This window comes from Drosophila suzukii, chromosome 2L, assembly GCF_043229965.1.
Source record: "Drosophila suzukii chromosome 2L, CBGP_Dsuzu_IsoJpt1.0, whole genome shotgun sequence".
Classification (NCBI taxonomy): domain Eukaryota; kingdom Metazoa; phylum Arthropoda; class Insecta; order Diptera; family Drosophilidae; genus Drosophila; species Drosophila suzukii.
The window spans coordinates 2761055-2785720 of NC_092080.1; the positions used below are offsets into that span (position 1 = coordinate 2761055).

A 24666-nucleotide genomic window follows, 5' to 3' on the forward strand; every position below is an offset into this window, starting at 1 on the left:
AAAGATCTATCCATGTATCTGCGATGTCTTTCGATATTTACTGTTAACCCTATGCTTAGGGTCTCATCATAATTAAATTGTTTTTAAAAAATATATTACTCCACATTACCTAAAGTGATTTTTAATAATAAAAGATGTAGAACCTATAACAAAAATTAACGTTGATCTTATTTTATTAGAAAACCTATTGTAATATTGTAGGTGAAATTTTCCCTGGTGCACCCCAACCCAGTTGGAGCGGCGTCTGTGTGGTCCAAGGGGTCCATCGGGTCTCAAGTCTAAGTCTTGAGTCTTGAGTCTCCCCGGCTCGATGACAAACGAACGTTCAGCATCCAGCATTCGGCACCGGACATTCAACATTCGCATTCGGCATCCAGCATCCAGCATCCAACATCCAGTATCCAGCATTCGACATTTGGCAAGTGGTCAACCGCTCAACGTCGCAGTCGGTGGGCAGGAAAATTGAAAAATTAACAAGTATGAAATGTGCAATTAAAGTGGGCTAGTCCCGTCCCCCACATTACCCGTGGGTAATTCGAGTCGCTTTATATCCCGTCCGTATGGCCCCCTTTAAAGGCTAGGAAAGTGAGGATGACAACGACATCGACAACGTTGTCTACACCTGAGCTGCTCCTCGAAGCCCACAGAAGGAGGCGAATTATTAATCTAGTTTTAATTGCAGCCACCCGGAGGAGCTCCTTAGTCCAGGTACTGGGCACTAGGTACTTGTTGTGGCACTTGGCCCCACCCCGAAGATCATGCCCCATTGATTAATGTGCGCCAATTGTGAAATAAATGCTTCCCTGCCCAAATCCCCCTTGCTACCTAATTGAATTATTGGCAGGGGCAAATTTGTGGCAGACACATATTCATATACGTAAAGAGGGGCGTGGCAGCTGCCTTATTGATCGTTGTTTGCTCAAAGGCGGAGTGGCTAAAAAAATATTATTGGGGCTGGAATAAGAGGGAGACGCGTGCGAGATATGAAATCTGCAAAAGATGTTAATGGTTGGCTCAATTTTTCAAGAATTTTAAACGGATTCGTATGGGTCGAGCTTTAAAAGGGGTATAGACAGCACTTTTTTTAAAGTATTTTATTTGAACTTGTTTTTAAGAAAAAAATTGGCCATATGTATACCTACATTTTTTCATCTGTGCCCTAGATATAAGAAAACATTTGAAGTCCCGATGAAAATATTTGCTCCCAAAACTAGCCACATCACGTGTGACCCACCTGGCCAAAGCCATTAGTCTTAGTACCTCGTACCACAGCCCATGAGATTGCATCACATGACCCAAATCGATCATATTTTCCAACACAAATATTGACTTATTTTGCCATTTTTCTGGGTTTTCACCCACTTTGCCTTTGGCCTCGACATGATCTCGGCGGGCAAAGTGGCACACTTGGAGTTGTTTCTGCAGTTTCCAACTGGGAAATGCAATTGCAGCAAATTGGCCAGCAACAAACATTCAACCAGGCAACAACCACAATAACCAACAAGGTACAACGAGGTCAGTCTAGGGCGATGGCGATGGCGATGGCGTCGATGTCGATGGGTCCATGGGTCCATGGGATGCGAGTCGCCAGTTCTCCAGTTGCTCCTCTTGGCCATGTTCTCCCTAATGTCAACTCATATTGGCCGCGGTGGGTGGAGGGCGGTGCTGCTTTTGGCCTACTTGGCGGGAATAAGCAGATACACTGAGGAAAGATTAGGAAAACTATAGGCAATGCTTAAAAATGAGATTCGATTTTTTTGGAATAGATATATTTGGTTTCTAGCTTATGTGTGGCGGCAGAAAACTGGCAGAACTATTCTTAAAGCTCTGTCTTAAATATCTAAAAATTCACAACTCTTTTTTTATAATTTTACGGCATTACCTTTTAGCTTCTATATTTTTTCCAGTGCCAAAGCAGCAGAAATAATACCAACTTTATTCGCATTGTTCGGAGGTGGTGTCACTGGGCAAACAGACACGAACTTTGCATTTGGTTCTCTTCTTCTCAATTTGGCAGTCTTGCCAAAATGTTATAAACTTGACCATAAACAATTGAATGGGCCGCGGTTGAAGGACAGAACAAATGCATATTCCGGATGGATGCGAGTATTCAGGGCGTTGCCGGAGTTGTTGCTGAAATTGCGGTCCCTGGTCATGATATTCCCGCCCAACTCCCCCCGATGGCCGATTGATAACACCCGAAAATAAAAGGAAACTCGAGGCCCCGAAGGCGACATGCATCTGCAGTTGTCCCCAGAGTATACCCATAGTATCCCCAGACTTCCCGCCTTCGAGTTGGCCAAAGGCCTCTTGTAGCTGTCACTGGGTGCAGAAAAAGAAAACGACGGCAAAAAAATTCATTAAATTGAAAAAAGGGTACCAAGTGCAAAAGGTTACAGGTAGAGCCAGCACACAAAAAAACAACGAACCGAAGAAAGGGATAAGAAATAAAAATCACAATAAACCAAATGAAGTAAGCAGGAAAATAGTGGTCTCTGAGGGAGAACTTTTCATGCTCTACCTAGGGAAATTACTTTATAGTTGTGTGTGAAACTGGAAAATGAATATAATCAATTGGGCTTAATTTTCAATTTCTTTTACATTATTTATCATTGTTATAAACGTTTTACAACAATAATAAAATTGATTAATCATAGTAAAATATTATAATAATACACCTATACGATTATTTAAAGCTAGTTTTATTTAAATACTATTTTTATGGTTTGTATTCAACATAATTTAATTGTTTTGGGAGAACAAAGATATTAAAGATTTTTATTTTGACATAAATTAAGAAATTCCTTTTCAAAAAATCCAGTAAACCAATATCACTTATCGACCCTTAACCACAGAGTATGGTAATAGTGTACACTATACAACTTGGCCGAAACAACAACACCAGCAGCAGTAAAAAGAAACACCAACGAAACCGAAAAATAAATCTGACAAAAGTTTTTCAGTCGCAGCTTTGACTTTAGAATGGCCCGATGTCCGATGATGAAGTGATTTCCAGGGGCGGGGGCGCAGGCTTTTTTTTGTGGATGGGGATGGGGATTCAGGGGGCTATAGGGGGCTAGAGGGAACCCAACTCGAAGCCGGTGGAGCGACTTTAATGCGCACGCGCTGCCTGCCACTTAACGAGCGGAGGCCACAAGGAAAGAAAGCTCCTGCTGCCTTCGAGGGCGTTGTAAGATCTCCTCGACTGCTGCAAAAAAACCTCGAAAAAAGGGAAAAAGAGGTGACAAAGTCACGAAATTCTTGTCAATTTTCAACTACAGACCAATTTGTTTGTCTTCTCCCGGCTGGCAGAAAAACAAAAAAAAAAAAATACAGAAAAAACCGCCGAACCGCAAGGAAACCAGAAAAAAAGCATCGTGACAAATCAAGCTACCAAAATTGGAAGCCAACTCCGCGGCGGCTAGAAGAGTCTGCAGTCGGGTGCCCCGGGGCAATCGACCCATATTAATAACTTTTTCCCAGCCCAATTCTTCTCCCCAGCTGCCTCAGTTTTCCGCACACTCAGTTTTCTCACATGGCCGATTTTGGTCGGCCATAAAGCCAAATGAAATCGTCTTGGCTAAGTGTTTTCCCCAGTTTCCAGCCATATATAGTCGATTGATTGCTCCACTAAGCGACGATTCTTGCCCCATGGCGGCAAAACCCTCTTGGATCTTCGATCTGGAATGGGATATGGGATCTATCCCTCGGCCATATCAAACAAAATAATTTGTGCAACACTTGCGGCCCAATAAATTTCAATTACAAACGTTTTAAGGCACTTTTACTGCCACCAGAATTTGATGTTGATGTAATGGTTACTGCCCCAGTGTGGGAGGTGTGAATGGATATGGATTTCAATACCAAATATGGCCAAAAACCTTTGTTGGCCGCAGTTTTACAAAAATACATCGCATTTTTCGCACACTTAAAAGATTGCAACATAAAATCAATGTTTTATATTTTGATATCATTTTTAATATACCTACATATCTTCGTAGGTTCTTGAAAATAATACAACTTTTTTATAACAATATGGATGTCTAAAAATTTGATTTTTAAAAAGAATCCATTAAAAAGGAAGATATATATGATTTTTTCAGTGCCCATTGCAATTTTGATGAGTGTGCGAGAGGCCAAGTGAAATATTTTTTTAGAAAGTCCCCAACTGACCCCAGAGAGGCTTCCACTTTGCCGGGAACATGGAAAATCAATCATGTCAGGATGGGAATAAGATGTTGACAACGGGCCAGATCAAAAGCCGTATTGGAAACATTATGGCTGCATTGTGTAAGTTGGTTGGCCGACTGTTCGGCAGGCTGGCTAAGAAAATGCGTAACGAATTTATGGGCCCAGATGGGGATGACAAATCCACCAAATCCGATCCAATTCTGGGCACATATCACAGCGGCGACCACACCCGAGATCCCAGTACCAATACCATTCCCAATCCAAGACCCAATCCCAGTCGGCCCACTTGATCCTGGCTGGAAAACTGCAAGCGCCACATGTTCGTGCCTTGTTTTGATTTACTCTGGCGGTTGGTTTATTTATAGACGCCTGCTATGGGCTCCCTGTTGCGTCATCTGGGGGCGGCGGTGGGTGGCTCGCGACTCACAACTCACAACTCTCGATCTCAAAACCACCCAAAAACACCCAGCTGCCCCCCAAAGAAAAACCTTCTTGGAGCCGCCGTCGCTGTCGCTTTTTAATTTGGCAAATTTATACACACCACGCGGTTGCAGAAGTTGGTTGTTACTTCTCGGCAATTGGTTTATTGTGCCCAGAACAGTGGGAAGTTCCTAAAGGAAAATCCTTATATACTTAGGAACTAACGAAGATATAATAGTTAAAAAGAGGTCTTTAAAAAGTGATGTATTTGATCATTGAATTCAAGAAAGATACATAATATATAGTTATTTTTCATTACATTAAAGTTCAATACAAGTATTTCCCTGCAAATATATCAGACTTTATCTATTTCGCCTCACTGTACTGTCAGTTGATTCATTCAGCCGAAAAACCGTTTCCAATCCGGACCACCCACTGTCTTAAATTTCAGCAAATCCACTTCGGAAACCGAGACCAGACTCTCGACTTGAACGGGTCATATTTATCAAATTGTGCAGAGCAAAAAGGAAATCGCAACAGATGCTAAACAAATGTCGGCTTAATTAATAGATTTATTGGTTTTGTCTTGCATATTACAGCGGCGAAAAATTGTTAACGAATTAATCCTTTCAAGGCGTGCAAATTGCGGGGCATTACTCATACGCCCCGATGTGCCCCCGAATCCACTAATGAGCCGGTGGCTGGTTGGATGGTTCGCCTCCCTTGGGTCAATAAAAATGGTTAAAAACTGCATTGGCCGTATGCCCAAATATGGTAGGCCAACTCGCTGGCGCATCTCTCGCGGATATTTAAAATTTATGTGAGCCACCGAAAGGTTTTGTGCCAGTTCCAGTGAACACCGAACACCGAGCGGCTCACAGCTCACAGCGGACAAAAAAGAGCAGCCATTCAGAGGCACTCGTAGTCTTAGACTCGTAGACCTGGCCAAAACTGTGGGTCGCGTTCCGGCTGAATCTTCGACAGGCAACACATGTTCGGCCAGAGCCTCCTCCTCACTGGGCCCAGCTTGCGTTTATCATGCCCCAGTCAACATGATGATGACGGCGGCGGATGACTATGGGTTCTACGCTGTGCCAAAAAATAGGGGAGACCAAGAATATTAGAACCCTATTATATTTCTATTTTTAAAAGACTTACTGCTAGCAAGATTAGTGCAGGGATTTATATGATTTGAAGAGTTTTATAGCAAACCACAACAGTCTCATCGCCTGATAATTCTTCTTATCTGAGAATACAAGCCATTTTTCCATCTACACTTACCTTTATATGGTATATCAAGTAGCTCTGCTAAACAAAAATGGAAAAAGCTTAAAAAAAATTTTTTTAATACAAATATTCTGTAACACATGTAAATTCATCATGAAAAAAAATTAAAAAATCATTTAAATATTGACAGATCAAGACTAAGTTCAACGAACTAAAGGATAAAGGATAAAAATATATTTTTAAAAGTAAAATTTTTAAACTTTGTGTAAGCTCTTATCTAACTAGCGATTAAAAATAACCAATTTTATAAATAGTAAATTTCTTACATATCTTAGAAAACCCGAAATTAACTAGAGATTAGTGATAAAATATTTTTAGTTTAGTTTATTGTTTCCCATTTTTAACAAATTCTTGATTTAAGATTTATTTATCATTTTAGTTTTTTTTAACATTTGTTAGAAAACCCTTAATTTAGTTTTAGATGATTTTCCAATGCAGTTGCACTTTGATTTATTTAGAGGTTAAAAATATATCATGTTAATAGTAGTAAATATATTACCATTTTTTTCGGAAACCCTTGATTAAAGATCATTTTTTTTTCCAGTGCAGTTGCACTCTGCTACTGTTCTCTGGTCTAGGGACTGGCACTTCCACTTCAACTGCAACTGCTACTGTGCGCAAAACTGTCAAAAAGCGAGGGAACAACTGATGCTGGTCGCATGGCCTGAACTCCATGTGGGCTTGATTTAGTGCTACGTTCTCTGACTGCTGATGCCGCGAATGAAGATCAGGATGGGGATCGGGAAGAGGATGGAGAGGATCGCTGAGTTATGACTTGAACTCTGCTGCTTTGCTCTTGACTCCGGGTTACGGACCTTGATCCGAGTGGAATTTTTGCAGCCCAGCAGTTTGTGGGTCAATAACAATTCGAGTGTCAGTGCCAGTTCCCTCGATTTGGGGCTTTCATAACTATAAACGCAAAAAATAAAGGCTTCCCTGGTTAGTATTTGCCAATTGATTAGGGTCTTATCTGTAAAAAAGGCTTTTCATTGAAGAGCACTTGAAGCAAATGCTTGAGTAGGTATTTGAATTAGATATAAATGAAAGTAGGTATTCCCTAATTATTTTCTTAAAAAATAGTATATTAATCTTTATTCAATGAAGCCATTATTTAAATTTATTTTTTATTTAGTTTTACATTTCTTAATAAATGTAAAAAATAAACGAAAAAAATTTAAAAGAATAATTAAAGTAGGAAGTAGTAAATGGTAGTAGAAGAAAAAATAAAGTACAGGAAACAGAAAATATTTTTTTTGTATTTAGGAATTTGTTGTATAACCCTATAGTTTTATAAGAATGATTTATAGTGTACGTGTTGTGATTACCTCGGAGCTTAGCCATTTGAGTGGGTTCTTATCACAAACAAAAGACTTTCGCAATGCGAATAGAAGCTTATCACTTGGAAAATAAACACTCAATTTTCCGCATATAAAAAGTGGGCCAATCAACCGGCAAATAGTCACAAATCGTTCGAATTCCACAATGGCAGTATCTACGAAATTTGCACTAGTTTTCCTAGCAGGCTGGGCTTTCTTCCTAGCTGGAGTCCTTGCTATAAAGCCAACTCGTCAGGAAGCGGAGGAGAACATGTCTAGGTTCATGAGTGTCCTTCGTCAGGAGCAGTTAAGTCCTGGTTCTCCCCGATTCAATGATGTTCTGGGCAACGCCAGGGCTATAATCGAGTACCAGGAAACAGGATTCATTGGGATTCGCAGCATTTTCCAGTGGATGACCAGTCCGAATCCTCGCAACGATGGCGTCTATAACTTCCTGCAGTTCTACACCACCGAATCGAGTGGCTATATTGGATTGCAGAACTACGACAAGAGCTCCAAGTATACGGTTCTGTTTTCCGTTTGGGATGCCACAGGTGCGAGCCCAGGTGATAATTTCGAATGTAGTACCTTTGGAGGAGAGGGCATCGGGTACAAGTGCTTCAACTACACTTTCCCACTGATCAGCAATGCCATATACTTCCTGGATGTGCAGATCGAGGGTTCTACCTTCAGGGGATACATCTCGGAACCGCAGGAGAATCTGGACAGTGTGACCAGCAATCAGGTGACCCGTCATTTGATTGGCGAGATCACCACCCCCCATGAAAAGCTTACCAATCTAATACCCTTTGGCTACTACAATGAGAACTATCGTGACAAGGACACCTGCAGGGAGGCCTTCGAACTTGTGACCGTCAACCAGGCTCCTCATCAATATACGAAATATGGCCATGCCAACACCAAGTTCACCGAGGCCTATCTCTATAATTCGGAGTGTGAGGTGGAGAATATTTTGGTGGCCCTCACTGCAGACAAGAAGAGCACCATCTACTTCACAAGACCCACTGGATTGGATCTATAAAATGGAGCAATACTAAGCTACTAGATTGAGATTTCTGATTTACATTGCTAATATTCTCTTTGTAAAATTTTTTTTAATTATATTTACGTGCAAATACTTATAAGCAAGAACTTAATGTGAAATTCGATTAATCTATATAACAGAAAAAATATTTATTGAATTATTAAAACTAAATTTGTATGGTTGGTTCTTAAAAAAAATCTATTTATCTTATAAGCAACATCTTTGTTTATCCCCAGCTCTTACAACTTCCATAGATCATAGCGCTTTAACATAAAACCCATGCTCACTTGTTCCTCGCCTGAATCTGTTTTCAGGAAACTTATCTTGACCACACTTCGCTGGCAGCTCCTTTTTGCTAGTCCCATTTCTGCTCATTAAGACCGATCCTCTGGCCCAATGCGTTCTTATTTTTTGCATGTCCTACGCAGTCCGGCACTAACTTTTTATTGTTTGTGCGGGCAGGCGGACAAAAAGTGGCCGAGGAGCGAAAAAAATAAATGAACTGTCCCATTGTCTTCTGAGATTAGGGCTCCTCGGGAGCTCGGCTGTGCATATAGCTTCTGGTTGGAAGTCCCGGGACTTCTGCGCCGATGGTGGGTGATAAATGTTGAGAGGCGAGCGGCGGCACTGGCACAGACTCCATTGAAATTAGTTATTCACGCGGATCGTTTAAGGCAATCCAACACCAGAAGGCACAAACTTGGTAGCTGCCTGCTGCTCTACTGTTGTATTTATTTAGGATACCCTGTAGTTAGAGGGACGAAAGAGTGTATGGTACATATACATATAAACTAAGTAATCTGGAAGAATTATTGTGTATGCCTAATGTTTTTTAACATAGTTTAGTGCCGAATAATCCATTACAAATAAATTTCAAGTTTGGTAAAATTGAAAATCACAGATCATTTTGATACTTCCACGGTTCTAAATGTAGATTTACTATTGAAAAATTTTTTTTTCGAAAATGTAAGAAAAATCCAAGATGGAGGCTAAAACTGTTCTGAGTAAGAAAGAGACAGATCAAATCAAATGCTTTTTGATGAAATTGGTCAGGATATTCTATTTTAAAGACAATTTTGTTGTATTTTTTCTTTTGAGGATATTTTTATAACATCTTAAGGTAGAACAGTTCTGAATGCCGGGTATCTGAAAGTCGAAGACCCCTGGAAAAGTGCACCCCTTTTTTGTTGGCCATTGCTCTTGGTCATGGCTTGTCAGTGATGGCTCCTCGGCTGCCGCTTTTGTTTTAATGATCGTGCCCGGGATGCTCATTTACCGCTGCAGTTGGCCAACTGAAAACTGCAAACTGCAAACGGCAAACGGGATGACTCCTTGGCTTTGTGTCTCTTATCAGTGCAACATTTTGCATGTTGGCCAGGAAAGCGCAGTGGCCAGAGGCACGTCCTCCTCCTCGGGCTTAAGCATTTGTCACAGTCCTTCCCCCGCTGGAAAATAAGGCCCAAACACACTCATACTCACTCGTAACATGTGTCTTTTTATGTATGCTTTTAGCCAGTTTTATCGCCGGCTTTTGGCTACTGCGGCGCTCCATCGCCTCTTGGAATCCCCTCCTCTAATGGCTCATTTCCTCGAGCGGCCAACAACAACGGTAATTAACCTGTGCATGTTAATGAACTTCAAACTGCAAACTCCTACTCCACGACACTGTGCGAAAAAATGAAGGCTTTTATTATAAAATGATCCACAAGAATACTTGATTTATTTAAAACCTACCTTTACTTTACCATAAGAACGAGTGAAAGTTCTTGGAAAGTATGTTTGTATAGTTTCAACATCATTCTGTATCTTATTTCGAAAAGTATAGGACAAAGATTTGGACAGTTTTTGAATTTTATATTTCACCTAATTTATAAAAATATAACAAGATATAATTAAGAAGCTGATTCAATAAATAACTAAATTCCATTTCATTTACCAAAGTTAGAACTCCAAAAGTAAAAAGTATTAGGAGGTTCTATTTATTTTATTAATGTTTTTAGTGTTAAGGATAAAAAGCATGTTGTTGTTACTTAAAACTAGTTCTTTAATTTTTTCTTAGTGCTTGCCCGACCAACTGTCCAAAGTTTATGTAGATTTTTGTCTTCTCTCCTCACGTTGGCGCTAATGCAAATGTGAAAAGGCATTTTGTGAGCCAAAATGAGGTTGTTGTCGTGCCGCTGACAATCTAATTAGAATACAAAATGCTTTTAGAGGCAACTGCAGCTTCAGTTTAAAGCTCCTGCTCCTTGGCTTCAGGTCCACTGGGTCTTCGGTGGGTTTCAAGTTCATGGTGTTGACATATGTAGTCGGTAGTTGGGTAACCCCGTATATATCGTCTCTGGTTGAATAACATTTTGACAGCACACTCACCGAGATTTGATTTCACCGACTAGGACATTATTGTGATGAGATGGCTGAAAGTCGGGAAAGTCGGAGTCATTTGATGGCCGCGATTGAGATGCAGCCATCGATGAACTGCGGGCCAGGATTGTCAGCTTACATTCATAATGAGTGGAAAGTCGAGGGAGCCAGGAAAAGTAATACTGCAGCTTGATTATCTATGCTTTTAATGGAAAATTAATTCAGGTTAGTGTTTTGAGTGAACTGTCCATTAATTTTTATTGGTCTTTAGGCTTTGACCTTTTGCAAAGAAGCTTTTCTATGTTAAACTAGGATTTATTGATTTTGAAATAGGAACTCAAACATTTTTTGGTTGAAAAATATTACTAACATTTGTATGCACTAATGAATGTTAACATATTAGTTACGAACAAAAGCCCAAAAATTTCTAATTATTTTTGGACCAATCAATTTCGGTGCCCTACCACTTACCCAAAAGAAATTTCCCTTCCAGCGACCATGGAACATGCGTCACGTAGTTTACCCCTTCCGCTCCACCTTGTACAACAAGTTTCAACTTTGAACTTCTACAATCGATTCGATGTGCCCACTCATGCCTGCCCAAGTGGGTTTTGTACCAGGAACTGACATTGTATCTTATGGGTTATAATATGGTATATGGGTGGAGAAGCAGGAGAGATCACAGCACGTGCAGGGAGTCAACAAGGCAGGCACACATATCGGGCTAATTAAGCAGACTTCAAATGAAAGCCAACAAAAGAAGAGATTCGATCGTGGGCCAAGCGACACCACCTGGAGCTGAATCTCGAGATGGAGCTGGGTCTAGAGAGGGTCTGTAGAGCACCCACTGAGGTTGGGGCACCCATGGCACGCGATAATCAATCAAAAACCATTAAAGCCAAGCGTTTCAGTCGAGAGACAAAGACAATCAGTGCGGAGTAGAAAGCATTTCGCTGGAAAGAAGAAAAGGCGGAGAAAATGGGGGAGACGCGGCGGGTGGGTGTGGCAAAATCAAATATGCGTCAAGACAAGTTAAAGATCAAAATCAAGATCAAATAGAGCACGATGGGGAAAAAAGCAGTTGCAGCGCATGATTGACAGAATTAGAATAGGAAATCGTGAGCGGTGCGGGGGAGTCCCGAGTCTCGAGTACCGAGTACCGAGACCCCTCTTTGCGATTACGAGTATTATTAAATGACCCAATTGTGGCTAAACGGCTTTTTGTTCGGCCCAAGAAAAGTGAATGGAGAAGAATGTCGCCTGTCTGGGCTTCGGTTTCAATTCCCCCTCCTTCCCCTGGCCAAATGTCGCTCACAGTTGGCAAATGCAAATTAAACCCCACCACCACATCGACTTCCCAGTGCAACTTTCTAAATGAAATTCCGATCGCACTAGGTCCATTTTCTCCCGGCCCCCCTCGAAAATGCCCCTGCTATTCGCCGCTCATGTGTGCGCAAAATTAAAGAAATAATTTCCAGTAAAAATATACCAGCTGATTGTCACCTGGCAGGCGAGCAGAAATGTAGAGCCTTCATGGGTCCGACTAAATCAAAGCCATGACATCTAAGACCCCTTTCTAAAACCGTTTCGGTTAATTTACATTGGCAAATGCACCTGGATATTTTGGTAAACAAAAAAAACGACGTACAAAGGTAAGGGAAAAACTAAAAAAAAGAATAATATTAAGTAGTAGGCCTAAACTTTCCTAAATAATAAGTAACCTGATATAAAAAATCACATGTTTTACATCATCGGTGGCATTTCCTACATTTATTATAAATAAAATAATAATAATATCTTCTGATCTAACAAACGCATTAAGAAAAGGAACCCTAGATCATTTCTAAAGCATCTTTTACTTGATAGCTAAAAACAATTATATGTTTAATATTATAGCTTCCATCGGCGTCTATTTAATTTTTTATTTGTTGTAACAAAAAGGTTAGACGGAAAATTTTCGCTTTGTGTACAATTTATCTACCAATTGTCTCCCCAGTGGGCTCAATTAGAGACGCATTCGCAAATTGCCTTGCACTTTTATTGTCACCAATCGCGCGACTCTTGGATTTGAGTGCGGTGGCATTTTGTCGCGACGCCTGCGAATACGTCTGGGTCCCATCATCAGTCACTCCCGGACAGGTCCAGGTCCAGGTAATTGCCCCCGACAAGCTAAGGCAGCCCCAGGTCCAATCCCCGACCACTTGTAGGCATTTTGTTTGACTTGGATTATCGCTAAGTGCATGGGTTTAACATTCCGCGGATGTCCAGCTAAACGACGGATTAAGCGGGACCACTTGTTGGGTGTTGTGTTCAGGTCGATCCCGACCTTGCATTACAAGGAATTATTGAGAGCAGGCTCTGCAGAGGTGGATTTTAAAGTCACTGGGAATTTAATTTAATGTTTTTTATAATTTACGAAATTGTTACATTTTGTAAGACAGTTAAAAATACTGTAAGCAACATAAATAGAATGTTTAGCCCTATACAATTTTACAGACTAACAAAAACAGAGAAATCGGTATAATTGGCAAAATGATCCTAATTTATGTTAAATTTTATATAATATACTTTGTTGAGTATTGTTTATCATCATATTGTTGTCAATAATTACCTTCTGATACTGGCTTATTTTTGGATTAACATTTGTTTTTTAAAGCGATGGAAATCCAAAGAATAAGAGGGTCTACTGCTCAATAACGTTAATTGAATGTAAACATTAAATCATGCTTAAAATATGTATAGTTAGTTAATGATAGATCAATCAAGTGTCGTAAGGCCTTCATTTCCTTTACTTCCCTTCTCTTCTAAGCAAACTAATTCTAACCTTTCTCCACCGACCTTAACATGATTAACTGAACATTATAGTCTCCTTTCTGGGTCTGTTCAAAGTAATTCACCCACAGCAACAGTTTAAGGCCAATCTATTCGGCACATTCACACTGCGCTCATGATCCCCGTAAACGGAGTACCCGCATCCCATGCCAAGTGCCCATTAAGCCGCATATATAAATCACCATTAATTTGACAGTGGATTTTTACATAACTCAGGCCAACAGGTGAAAGCGAAAAGCGCACAGCTGCCGGAGGACAGTGGAGAGATCATGGAGTGTCATGGAAAACTCGCCACTTGCACTCGTGGAAATTGACTGGTTCCCCCGGAGACCCTACTCCCAATCCTCCTCCTACTCCAAATCCCCTTCCTCCTCCTCGGGGTTGGCATGCAAAATCGAATTGTGTGCTAATATTTGGCCAAAATGCAAAGAGCCCGCGGTTATCGCCGCACCACGAACATGACGAAGTGACTCCAGGTGGGGGAAGTTTTCAATGTTGCCGTTGCAGTAATAAAAATCATTACTTTCAAGCCCAAATTGGCAAATGTTTGCAGGGGGAGGATGCGGGAATTCCGCCTGATCGACATGCAATGTCAGGGAAACGGCTGTCAAATGGGTAAAAGTTGGGGTGTATAGTACACTAAAAGAAAGTTTATAGGATACCAATCATGATGTTTTGTTTAAATTCATATCAGTTTAATTTATCAATATTTATATTGTCCATTGTAACAGAACTCTCAATCGATTGGCCTTCAAGTCTACAACAAATTGTAATGTAGTGTAAAAAATTTAAAATTAAAAAAAAAAGATTGTTAGCTGTCTATAACAGTGCCCAAAAATGGAATGTTATACCTTGATGAGCTCGTAATAAAATTTCCAATAAACTGGCATTCAAGTCTAGAAATATATTTTTTTGTCTAATTCTTGCAAAAAATTATGATGTTACCCCTTATAAAAAATGCAAAATGTGGAAAAATTTGGATTTTTCAAAATCTTACCGATCGTAAGCTTAGGGTTTTAGCTGCAAAAAAACTGCCTGTTTTTTGGATGGGAACCCATTTTAACAAAATTACGACGAAAAAACACATTCAAAATTCCTGTTTTAAACATAAATTCATTATCCTCTTCTCCCATATATCTACCCAATTATCTGCCTTGTATTATTGGTTTAATAATTTATTTTATTTTATTGTACTCTGTTGCCAAAAGTTTAAAACTTAAAGTACAGGGAGGAATCGGCCATAGTTGCTGAGACTTTGGGCCGGGTTTAATAATTTATTTTTGATTATGGTTTGAAAATAATCATGTGAGGTAGAACTGGGATCGAACCCGCTTAACCCTTTTCAGAGAGATGCCACAGAAGAAAGCTCACACATGACAAACGTCTCAAAAAATAGCTATGGAAAAACTGTGCCGTGGAAAAACACGGCTTTTGTTTTAGCCCTAACCGCAGACAAGATGTCCCAGCTAAAAGCTTTTTCCGACCAAATTCCATACCCCTTTACCCCCGTCCGCCCAAATGACTGGCACAATTTCTCAAATACTTTTGAGGCAAATAAAGAAATCTTTTACTTTCACTGACGACGCACATTCTTCAAGCGCCGAGTGGCCGACTCCCCAGAGGAGTCTCCATTGAGGAAGGCGGCCGCCTCGCGATCCCGCTTCCAATCCTCATCGGTATACTGATGCCGCCAATGGCCATGTCCTCCGCCCATTTGGCTCATCAAATCCTTTCGCTGGTTGAGGAACAGCGAAGTGTGGGACTTGGGCACCACCAGCATGTTGACCAAGTGCATCTGCATGTCGTAGTAGAGCTCCCTGGTGGTATTCCGTTCCGTCTTCAACTGATCACCCCGCAGATCCAGCTCTGAAGCGGTAGAATCATCGGAAGAAGTGTCAACCTGACCCGGATCAGAGCTCGACTTGATGGAGAGTGATACAGGTGATGGGGAAGCATTTAAGGTAGCTGACTTGCCCTTTATGAGCTTCCTATTCTGATTGATCAGAATGGGCACCCACTTTTGGAGTTCCATCATACCATTCGCTAAGGTATCCAAGCGGGCCTCCAACTTGGTCAAAACCATGCTGGGAGTCAGCTTTACCGGTTTTCCGTAGTTCGAAGCAAAGGAGAGTCTTACCCTTTCAGCTAGTTTCTTAACGGTGGGATCCCTGACCCTTTCACCTAGTTTCTTAACGGTGCGATCCCTGACCCAAAGCTCTACCATCGAATCCTTAACCTCCTTGTTCTGCTTCATGGCCATTGTTGTTTTCTTTTGTAATTTTGGTTTCGCTTTGTGCAAGATGGTCATTGAAATTGGACGGGGCACCACAATGGGCCCCTCGGCTAATCCTTCAGTGCGTCGCCTGATCTCCAAAGGAATGGGTTGAGTGAATGTGGAGGGTGCTCCTCGTTGGGCTTCCCTGCTATCGCCCACACACTCCACCTCCCGAGGATTTCCTGGTGGTGTTCGGTACTCGTTCCCATGGTAGATTATATCCTCTATCAGTTCCATTGAGAGTGGCACTAGGCGCTTCCTAGGGGGTGTTTTTACGGGCCACATTTTACCACTCTTATGTTTTATACTTTCAATTTTGATACAAACTAGGGGAGCCAAACTACAATCTATCTGGTTATGCAAAGTATGAAAATGGAACCCTTAGAATTTGAGTGATAGAAAAAGTGATCTAGATTTTGATTTCTTTAAAATGTTTTGCAAAGTTTGTTAAATTAGCAAAGTAACAACGGACTATATCCTCTTTATTAAACATAAATGTGGCGGGTCTAAATTAGGTCCTGACTTTTCCTATTTGAAAAACCCATTTTATGAATTTAGATTTTCTTTGTTCTGAAAGTTTTTTATTAAGATGCTTTTAAAATGTTGTCATTTATTTTCCCAAAATATTAATTTTTACACAAAACACTAAAGGAAGTCCAGGATTTTCCACATTTTTTTTTACTTAAATTGATCAAAAGGATTCCTTTCGAAAAATTGTCAAATGTCGTAGAAAATTCGAGTACCTGACTACAGCAATGGAGCCCAAAAGTTCCACAGCTAAAGGTCGTTATAATTGTCACGTAAGTACATATCATAAAGTGAAGAAAACCCATGTGTTAACAAGTTTCAATCGATTTCAGGATACCAATAATGAAAAAGTTTTGCTGTTGTCTTAGCTTACGAACCGGTGCCCTTTCAATTGCGGTTTCAGGCCTTACCGTAGATGTATTGGAATCAATATGGACTATAATAAGTAAACAGCAGTTCTGTGGTGATATTTTGGTTATCTGGATTATTTCTGCTTTTTGGAACATCCTTTCAGACATGGTTCTTTTCACAGCGATTTATAGGGTAAGGGAGAAGATACCCTCAGTAATAAAATAATTCTCTTGATTCTGGAAAGTGAGCAAAGATGTATTATTCCTATCTTCTCAATATGAAGATGAAGTGTTCTCAGTTTGCGAGAGTACATTCGTCCCGAGTAACAAAGCGAAGATTTATTTTATATTTCACGATCGTTTCGAACCAAAAAAAAACGAGAGTACTTTCGTCTTGATATCAAGAACGTTTATTCTCAAAATATTTGGCAAATAGTTCTTAGATTAAGATGGGAAATCTTTTAGTTATTGTTTTTATCTGAGAGTAGTACTGTCTTTCAGGAAAATCCCAACCTGCTGCCCGTCCACCTGGTGACCTGTCTTGCTGGCCTGATCCTGGAAATGGTTAGTCACATGGTGATCGCTGCCATCGGTGTGACTGACTACTATTTGATAGGCTACGCATTCTTCAAGATTGGGTGTAAGTACTACTCCATTTGAAGTACTTCCTTTTCCTGTACCCCCTTCGATCCTTCACAGATACCACCGCGGACATGGTGATCGTGCTGAGCTACTACCACTCGGAGGTTTAGTGGACCGCTCCGATTACCCATTAACCCAGGCGACTGGGGCGCAGCGTGTAGCATTTTGTGGTGGCCGCGATTAGACGCGAAAATTTATTTGGAAAATGTTGCGCAATCGGGTACGTGCATAAATCGTGGCCAATTGTCACCAGCGGATTGGATTGGATTGGCAACCGAACTCCAGCGACCTGCGTTTAATTATCGCCCCGCCAGCGCCCGGCGAGCTACATGCGTGCTAATTGACCAGGCTCAAGCTCAGCCCCAATCCGAATACGAATACTGAATCCGACTCTGAATCCGAATCCGAATCCCAGTTACAGTCCAGTCCAAATGTCCAAATGATAACCGCGACGATGAAAACGCATGCTGAGCCAAATGAAAATTATGTTGCAATCGGCGAGCGTGGTGCCCGCTGGCTGGTCAGTGAACCACTTGGCTACCATCCATCCACGGGCCTTAATTAATTTCCTTGATTAATTGAAAGTGCGCCTGGCTCGCAGTATTTTCGTTTTCTTACTTGTTTTCTTTTGGTTGGGCCCTGGTATACATTTTCGGCAGTGCAAAGTTGAAGGCAATAAGAAAAATCGCCCCGGATTCGATTCGGTAGTATGTGATGGGCGTTGCCCTGGCCAACCCTTGGCCATTACTCTTGGCCCGATCCGTTCCTTTCCTTTTCCTCGGCTCTGGTATTCGATTATGGCTGAAATTATGATCCCTCGAAGGGAGGATATTCTGTTATTACTTCGGGATGCTCTGTAAAATGTAAACAAAATAATTTCGTTGTTCAGTAATTTTTTAAAACATCTAGTAGACAAGGTATACCATATTTCACAGCATAAATAAGTTAGTTGCTATGCTATTAAAATTCTAAATATCCCCCTAAATAAATTCTTAAAAATATGTCTCTATACAAAACCATTCAGGTCATTGAACATAAGCAATTCCCATACATCACCAGCAAATCGAAACCATAATCTTTGACCTTGTCAACCCACTGAGACCAGCAAGTACATCAAGATAAATTAAGCCTCAATTGCGGATTCAGCATCGGTCCAACTAACATCCATCATTCCAGTTTTATGGCCGCACAATAGAACCCAAACCCAAACCCAAAACCGAAACCGAAAACCCAGCAAGTCAACTAAGTTGCAACGCTCACCGAATATTCACTGATTTCATAAAATATTACGATAAATGTCGCTTTCAACGTTTATAAGCCAGAAGGATTTTAATACTTTATTGCTTATAACCGCAAAGCGACAGTAAATGCTCCTGCTTAAAGAAACAAAATGCAATCGCATCGAAGGGAATCGAAAATAAGGAAAACAAGAAAAATGAATTGTCTTCATTTTGTAATTTAATGGTATTTTATTGAATTTCTGATGTGCCTGGGCAGGGACAAGGCGGAGTGCCCCCATCCTTGGCTTCTTTTTTTTGGGATCATATCGGATCGGTATCTGTATCGGGATGCCAGCCCATTCCATCCTGTTGACATTTAAAATATGGCCGCGTGTCAATGCGACTGCCCTACGCCCATTTTTAAGTCAGGTTTACATTTCGATTTCGGTTTCGATTTTTAATTCGCCACTCGAACGAAATCGCGAAATCCCAGCGTAAATTCAATTTGAAGGTCCGAAGGCCTGCAGAAAAATGTGCTTTCACTTGACCCGCAATGCTGCGTAAATAAATTTTATCGCTCCGCTGACACGTGCGCGTAATATTTCATTAAATTCAAAAACTGCAGCAGAAACCCAGAAAATGAAAAGTAAGCAGAAAGAAATATGAAAATAAAAATAAATATAATTGCGTTCGGTTCAAAACGGCAGCATAAACAAATCGGCGATTGCATCGTAACTTCGTTTTCAATTTGGCAAGTTTGACACTTTGCCAGTTAGTGAGTGTCCCCCGATCCCCGCCAGGCATTCCGAGTGTCCACTCCAAGTGCCACCTACGTTGGCCGAAAGTTAGTCCAACTCCAACTCCAGCTCCCGACTACCAGGGACTACCTGTCGTGGCTATTTTCGCCTGCCATTCACTTGCCGGCAGTGCGTGCCGCAGTTGCTCCAGCTCCTGCTCCTTCTCCGACTGCTCTGATTGCAAATGCCAATTGTTGGCGAAGCAACAGTTACAGCATGCCAATGTTTATGATGGCCAGTAATTTGTTTGCCCATGGCTAAGCTCATAAAACCCAAAGGGAAAAGCCTGGCTAATAACCAAAGTAAATAGTGAAGGAATAAGAGATTTAGGTATAAATGTTAGTAGTAGTTTTTTAGTTATATTGTTAATATTTTTAAATATACCCTTTTAAATTCTATAGATACCATTTAAAATGTTTTATTTGGAAAATAAAAATGACTAGGTATATACGACATCTGTATTCCTACTTAAGAATCTGATATGTTCATTAGCTTTTTACAAAAGTTTAATAATATCATCAATAAACAATTGTAATAGTAATACCAAAGGTGCTTTATTTGTCTAAGATAATAATCTAAAATTGACTTTAAGTCTTATATCGATGGAAGATTAAACTAATTAAATTAAATAGATTTAAAATGCGAACGGTCAAAATGAGAAAACACATTGAAAAGATAAATTACTACTTCTAAAAATAAATTATTGTCAAAACTTTTAAGTAATACCACCCATCCTACATATACTTCGAACATCAAAGAAACATGTGTAATATATTTATTTAAATTCCTTCTTTAAGTAGTGCAACTTTGAGAGTTTAGTAGCTTTTGCAACATGGCCAGGTGCTCGTAAATAAAAAAGACTTGACTAAGCGAACGCCCACAAAGACGAGCTGTGCAAGTCCCAAGAGTGATCTACGCCTATTGTGAATAATTTTTTAAGACTGCCAAGAACCCCATAAACATATGGCCATTATGCTGAACGCTTTGGCTAATGGCCCGCCTGCCACTAAGCCCACTGAGGTGAGGAATATGCACACATGTTATATGTTTTGGCTGTTCCCCCAGCCAGAGCTGCAGTTCCAATGAGCTCGTAAAATCCCAGAGCTTCTTTCGGTGCTTAGTGATGTCTTAGATGCAACTACAAGTGCTGCTCCCGCTGGTCATTAGGCGACATGGCGGCACGCACCCAGTGGATCTTGGAGTTTGGAGCACGGTCATTTGGGCCGACGAATGGGGCGTCACTTAGGCCGATGCTAATTTCCATAATGCACGCCTTGATGGCGGCCAACAGGTTCCCAACACTGCAAACAGAACAGTGAAGCTTACAATTATGGCTCTTGGTTTCAAAGTCTTAAAATACCCAAGTTAATAAATAAAATAAATTAGATTTAATATTTTTACAACGTTCAGATGGGGACCAAAATTTATTTTAATAGTGTAAACTTCTTTTACCTCTACACAATATATTTTATATACTTGTATTTTCACTTATAAATATTGAAATGAATCTCCTTTTAAAATTTTTTATTTTTTCACCCTCCAATGTAGATTTTTGTATACAAAATAAATGGCTGGGTAAACTTAAAAGTTTAGCTTTGGGAGTGACCACGCGACACGTCAAGTGCGGGCGGGTAATATCCTGAAATATATAAAATGAGTATTTCGCAATCAAATGAAAGCCAAAATCCAATTTAAGATCACCTCCAGTTGACACCTCTCGGCGATCAGCTCGACGGCCTAGAGACTCCACTTGCTCTGGCTTTGGCTTTGGCCCTGGCCCTGGCGATTTAATGGCTTCGCAATTGGCCTGACCCATCTCTTGGCCAACTGCCAGGTGATCGTGGCCAGTGGACTGCGCATCGTGGAGCCTTTTCGCTGTCCCCGGCAACATGAGTATGATTTATTGAAGTTTATGTGGCCGGAGCAGCTTCTGCCCGCAGTTCGTGATGGCTTTGCTTGGCTTCGTTAGTCGGTACTGGAATCTGAATGCTTTAAATACACTTTTAGAAAGTATTTTGAAAACATTATGGATCTTTAATATCATATTTTTATTTATGACGGTATATATACAAAAATTAAAATTTACGAATCAAATCACTACATTTTTTAGTTCAAAATACCGAAAATATCATACAATTTAAAGTTGTTTTAATGTAAGTTAAAGAGATCAGAATACTACATAATATTGTTATTATTAAATTCCGAATACACATAAGTAATAAATAATCCCACGACTTTAGTTTTGTAACACAAAGTACGTCGAAGTACGAGATAAAGTTTTTATTATAACAGTATTTCTATGTTTCAGATATAAACGATATATATATTTTTTTTCTATAGAAGAGTTGAGAGTTATAAATTCACATTCGTAGGTTTAAGAATATTTTTCGAAATTATTTTTCAAAGATCTTGAACCAACCATTAATTTTAAAGAGTATTACGATCTACGGTCCTGAAACCGCTCCAAATTTCCTCGTTTTTCGAGTGCTGATCCTGCACTTGGCCGTGCTTATGTGTATCATTTTTCTTGGCCAGCGGCTGGGATTCTATGTTATTGTATTTTTATATTATTTGTGCTTAATTTGCGGAGTACCCATAGGTAAGGAGCAGTGGGAGCCGTGCACCTGATTCCGCGAGTGTTGTGACTTTTGTGGCCGCTGGACAAGTTCGTTGATTTGCGGCAGGCAAATGACCACATACTCCTCAAGTTTTTGTGGGCAGGAGCACTTGGGCTATTAGCCTGATATTCTTCCACCTCCTCGTGGTCTTCAGTGCTCCTCCGCTCATTTAGCGGTCTTTCCTTTGTCAATTCCCAGAGACATTTGCCTGGCCAAAGAACGAGATTTATGTTAGTCGGGTGTCACTTTAAGTTAATGGGTTATACTCCCCAACCAGTTTTTTTAAACTTCTTTATAGATGAGCCTTTTTTGTGCGTCATATTTTTCTTATTTTTTTGTAGTTTTAATCTTTTTCCTACGTTTTCTTCGCCAGCTGCAGGTGGATTTCCTTAAATTTATGACTGTAGCTTTTAAATTGCTTTATGGCAATTTCCGTGGCACCCACACAAGGCAGACATTAATTTATCAGAAAACTTCAAATTCAGGTTTTGTTTGATTTTACAGTTTTAGGTGGATGGTTAAAAAAAGCATTAAAGTTGTTTAATAAAAATGTTTGCTTTCAATAGCCTAATATTCAAACAATAAAAATGTATTTATTGTTTTTTTAAGTTACCGTATTAATAAATATCTGAAAACGACCCATTGTTGCCAAGGAAGATTCTGAAATAAATATGTTTCTAACTGTTTGAGCCTTAGAGGCTACTTATAGTTTTAAACAATAACAATTAGCCCATGTATTTCCGGGAAATGGCTTTAATCGTTTAGCGGTTATCGAGTAATCGGGTGTTTTTATGATAAACAGTGTTGGAAAACGGGCTTTTAATGTCATTTTGGCGAACGGAACAAAAGTATTGCAAAGCGGAAGCCGTCACGTGTGTCATTTCTTCGAAATTCCCAAAAATTTCAGAATAAGCTCTGAGTTTAATATAAATCCTGAGTCACGATGAAGCGCAATATCCCCAAGATCATGGATGATCAGTCGTCCAGTTCGCCGAGCCCGTCTCCCATTGTATCGCCATTGTCGTCTCCGAAATCTTCGCCAACCAATGGGTATCCCATCCTCTACGTAGATGTGGTGAAAAAGAACCAGCCCATTCTGGAGACGCTGCCACCACTTCCACGACCCCAGGTCTCTGCACCGGAATTCAGTATTTTCCGGGAGGATTTTCCGGCTCTGCCGGGAACTTCGAGATTACCCTCGGCGCCCGCAGTTCCCGACGACTGGACTGCCATGTTGAGCGAGGGTGACCAGGTGGAGCTGGCCAAGTTCCGCGATATAGTCATAGACAGCGAAGCGAACGTCAATGTGGGCTGCAGCGAGGCCTTCCTCCCGAAAAACCAGAACCCGGAGCAGCAGCAGGACATGGAGTTCCTTCCCCAAGTGTACGGCCTTGTGGCCAATCCTCCCCGCTTCGATGTGAGCCTGATCTTTGGCAAGCAGTTCCTGCACGAAGGTGTCCGTCAGAGGGCCATAAATTCGGCCCACAAGGCGTCAGTCCCGAATAGAAGTGCCAGCGGGTTCCATCCGCCTCCCGGTTTCGAGAACACGAAAATTTTTGCGCGCCTGAGGACCACCAATTCGGGCATGCCACTGGGTGGAGTCAACTTGGAGCTGGGGTCCCCCCTCTATGACAGGGTTTGGCAATTGAACTTTCATACCCCGGGTTCCGCTGTCGAGGGATCTTTTGGTATGCTGGGACTGGCCAAACGCCTCGGATCGGCCCAGCGTAATCCCCAACTAATGCCCCATATTTTCGGAAATGATGTTCCGCCCAATGTCGGACTCGGAGGCGCCACAAACGATGCGCACTCCACCTTCGCCGGGCCCTTTGCGGGAGCCCGCCTGAATCCCCACGAGATGAGCTACAATGTGCCACTGAACTATCTACTGGCTGGAAGGTTGAATATGCAGCACCCGAAGACGGAGGAGATGCAGGTGGAGCTGTTGTTTTTTTTCTTCTACACCTACACGGGCGACATGATGCAGATGCTCGCGGCGGCGGAGCTGGCGGAACGCGGCTGGCGCTACCACAAGTTCGAGCGCCTCTGGATCAAGCGGCAGCCGGACAATCCCAACTACTCGTTTAGGGGCTTCCAGGAGTCCGGCGAGTACAACTACTTCAACATGTGTCAGTGGAAGATCCTGCCGCGCCACTTCCAACTGGAGCCCGACCAGCTGGAGCGGACCCTATCCAAGGAGGAGCTGTACGAGCTGCACGGATACCATCCCCAGATGACGGGCTTGTAGGCGAATGGATTGTGACCTTTCAAATTGTTTCGTCGCTGTCACATCTTTTTTATGAAACCAAAGCTTTAAACGCGTCTTAAAACAAATAAGAATTTTTTTTGTAGACCTAGACTAGCGTTTTATAAAAAACCAAAGCTGTAAACGCATACTAGAAAAAATAAGAATTTTTTTTTGTGAACATTGCTTATCGTTTTATTATATTAGACCTGGTGGTGAGTAGATATAATGGGCATAAAAACATATCATTCAGTTAAAAAATCATTTGGAGTTCCAAGTCCTAAGGTGGTTGTACCTTTATAAGGTGCGTGCTTTACAAACCTAAACCAAATCCTTTTTCAATTCTGTAATCTGTAAAAAGGTTTATATTTCCAAAGAAAGATTAAGGATGTTTGGAATTTTATTAAATAGATAATATTTTTAAAATTATTAAAGTCTAGGTATAATGTACTTGTTTTTGAATGTTTTGATATTTTTCCATTTATTTTTTCTGGTTAAAATTCACGTGCGACTATAATCTTACTTAAGCAGATCTATTT

The 24666-nt window shown here is 40.9% G+C and overlaps 4 protein-coding genes across 6 annotated transcripts; 3 read left to right on the plus strand and 1 right to left on the minus strand.

Moving 5' to 3' along the window:
* The first annotated feature begins 7361 nt into the window (after positions 1-7361).
* Positions 7362-8397, plus strand: LOC108010682 (uncharacterized). The gene has a single exon (XM_017075594.4). It carries the CDS (start codon positions 7381-7383, stop codon positions 8254-8256), a length of 876 nt encoding a protein of 291 aa, XP_016931083.2. The 5' UTR covers positions 7362-7380; the 3' UTR covers positions 8257-8397.
* Positions 8398-14715: 6318 nt separating this feature from the next.
* LOC108010191 (uncharacterized) lies at positions 14716-16117 on the minus strand. 2 transcript variants are annotated; one of them, XM_070994398.1, is made up of 2 exons: positions 15634-16117; positions 14716-15597 (listed from the first exon to the last, which is right to left on the minus strand). In XM_070994398.1, exons 1-2 carry the CDS (start codon positions 16010-16012, stop codon positions 15026-15028), a joined length of 951 nt encoding a protein of 316 aa, XP_070850499.1. In that variant the 5' UTR covers positions 16013-16117; the 3' UTR covers positions 14716-15025. The 2 variants fall into 2 exon arrangements, with proteins under 2 accessions (XP_070850499.1, XP_016930527.2); XM_017075038.3 differs by having other exon boundaries at positions 14716-16115.
* A 225-nt stretch (positions 16118-16342) lies between these two features.
* On the plus strand, positions 16343-18070 carry ms(2)35Ci (male sterile (2) 35Ci). Of its 2 annotated transcripts, none has more exons than XM_017076349.4 (4): positions 16343-16527; positions 16588-16798; positions 17107-17245; positions 17305-18070. In XM_017076349.4, the coding sequence occupies exons 2-4, from the start codon at positions 16598-16600 to the stop codon at positions 17355-17357; spliced, it is 393 nt and encodes a 130-aa protein (XP_016931838.1). In that variant the 5' UTR covers positions 16343-16527; positions 16588-16597; the 3' UTR covers positions 17358-18070. The 2 variants fall into 2 exon arrangements, with proteins under 2 accessions (XP_016931838.1, XP_065723646.1); XM_065867574.2 differs by having other exon boundaries at positions 16343-16510.
* A 4632-nt stretch (positions 18071-22702) lies between these two features.
* On the plus strand, positions 22703-24291 carry LOC108010309 (uncharacterized). The gene has a single exon (XM_017075203.4). It carries the CDS (start codon positions 22826-22828, stop codon positions 24128-24130), a length of 1305 nt encoding a protein of 434 aa, XP_016930692.2. The 5' UTR covers positions 22703-22825; the 3' UTR covers positions 24131-24291.
* The last annotated feature ends 375 nt before the right edge of the window (positions 24292-24666 follow it).

What these genes read in the sequence shown, in the direction of transcription:
- LOC108010309 (XM_017075203.4), top strand. Translation starts at nt 22,826, where the DNA reads ATGAAGCGCAATATCCCCAAGATCATGGATGATCAGTCGTCCAGTTCG.
- LOC108010682 (XM_017075594.4), top strand. Translation starts at nt 7,381, where the DNA reads ATGGCAGTATCTACGAAATTTGCACTAGTTTTCCTAGCAGGCTGGGCT.
- LOC108010191 (XM_017075038.3), bottom strand. Translation starts at nt 16,012, where the DNA reads ATGTGGCCCGTAAAAACACCCCCTAGGAAGCGCCTAGTGCCACTCTCA.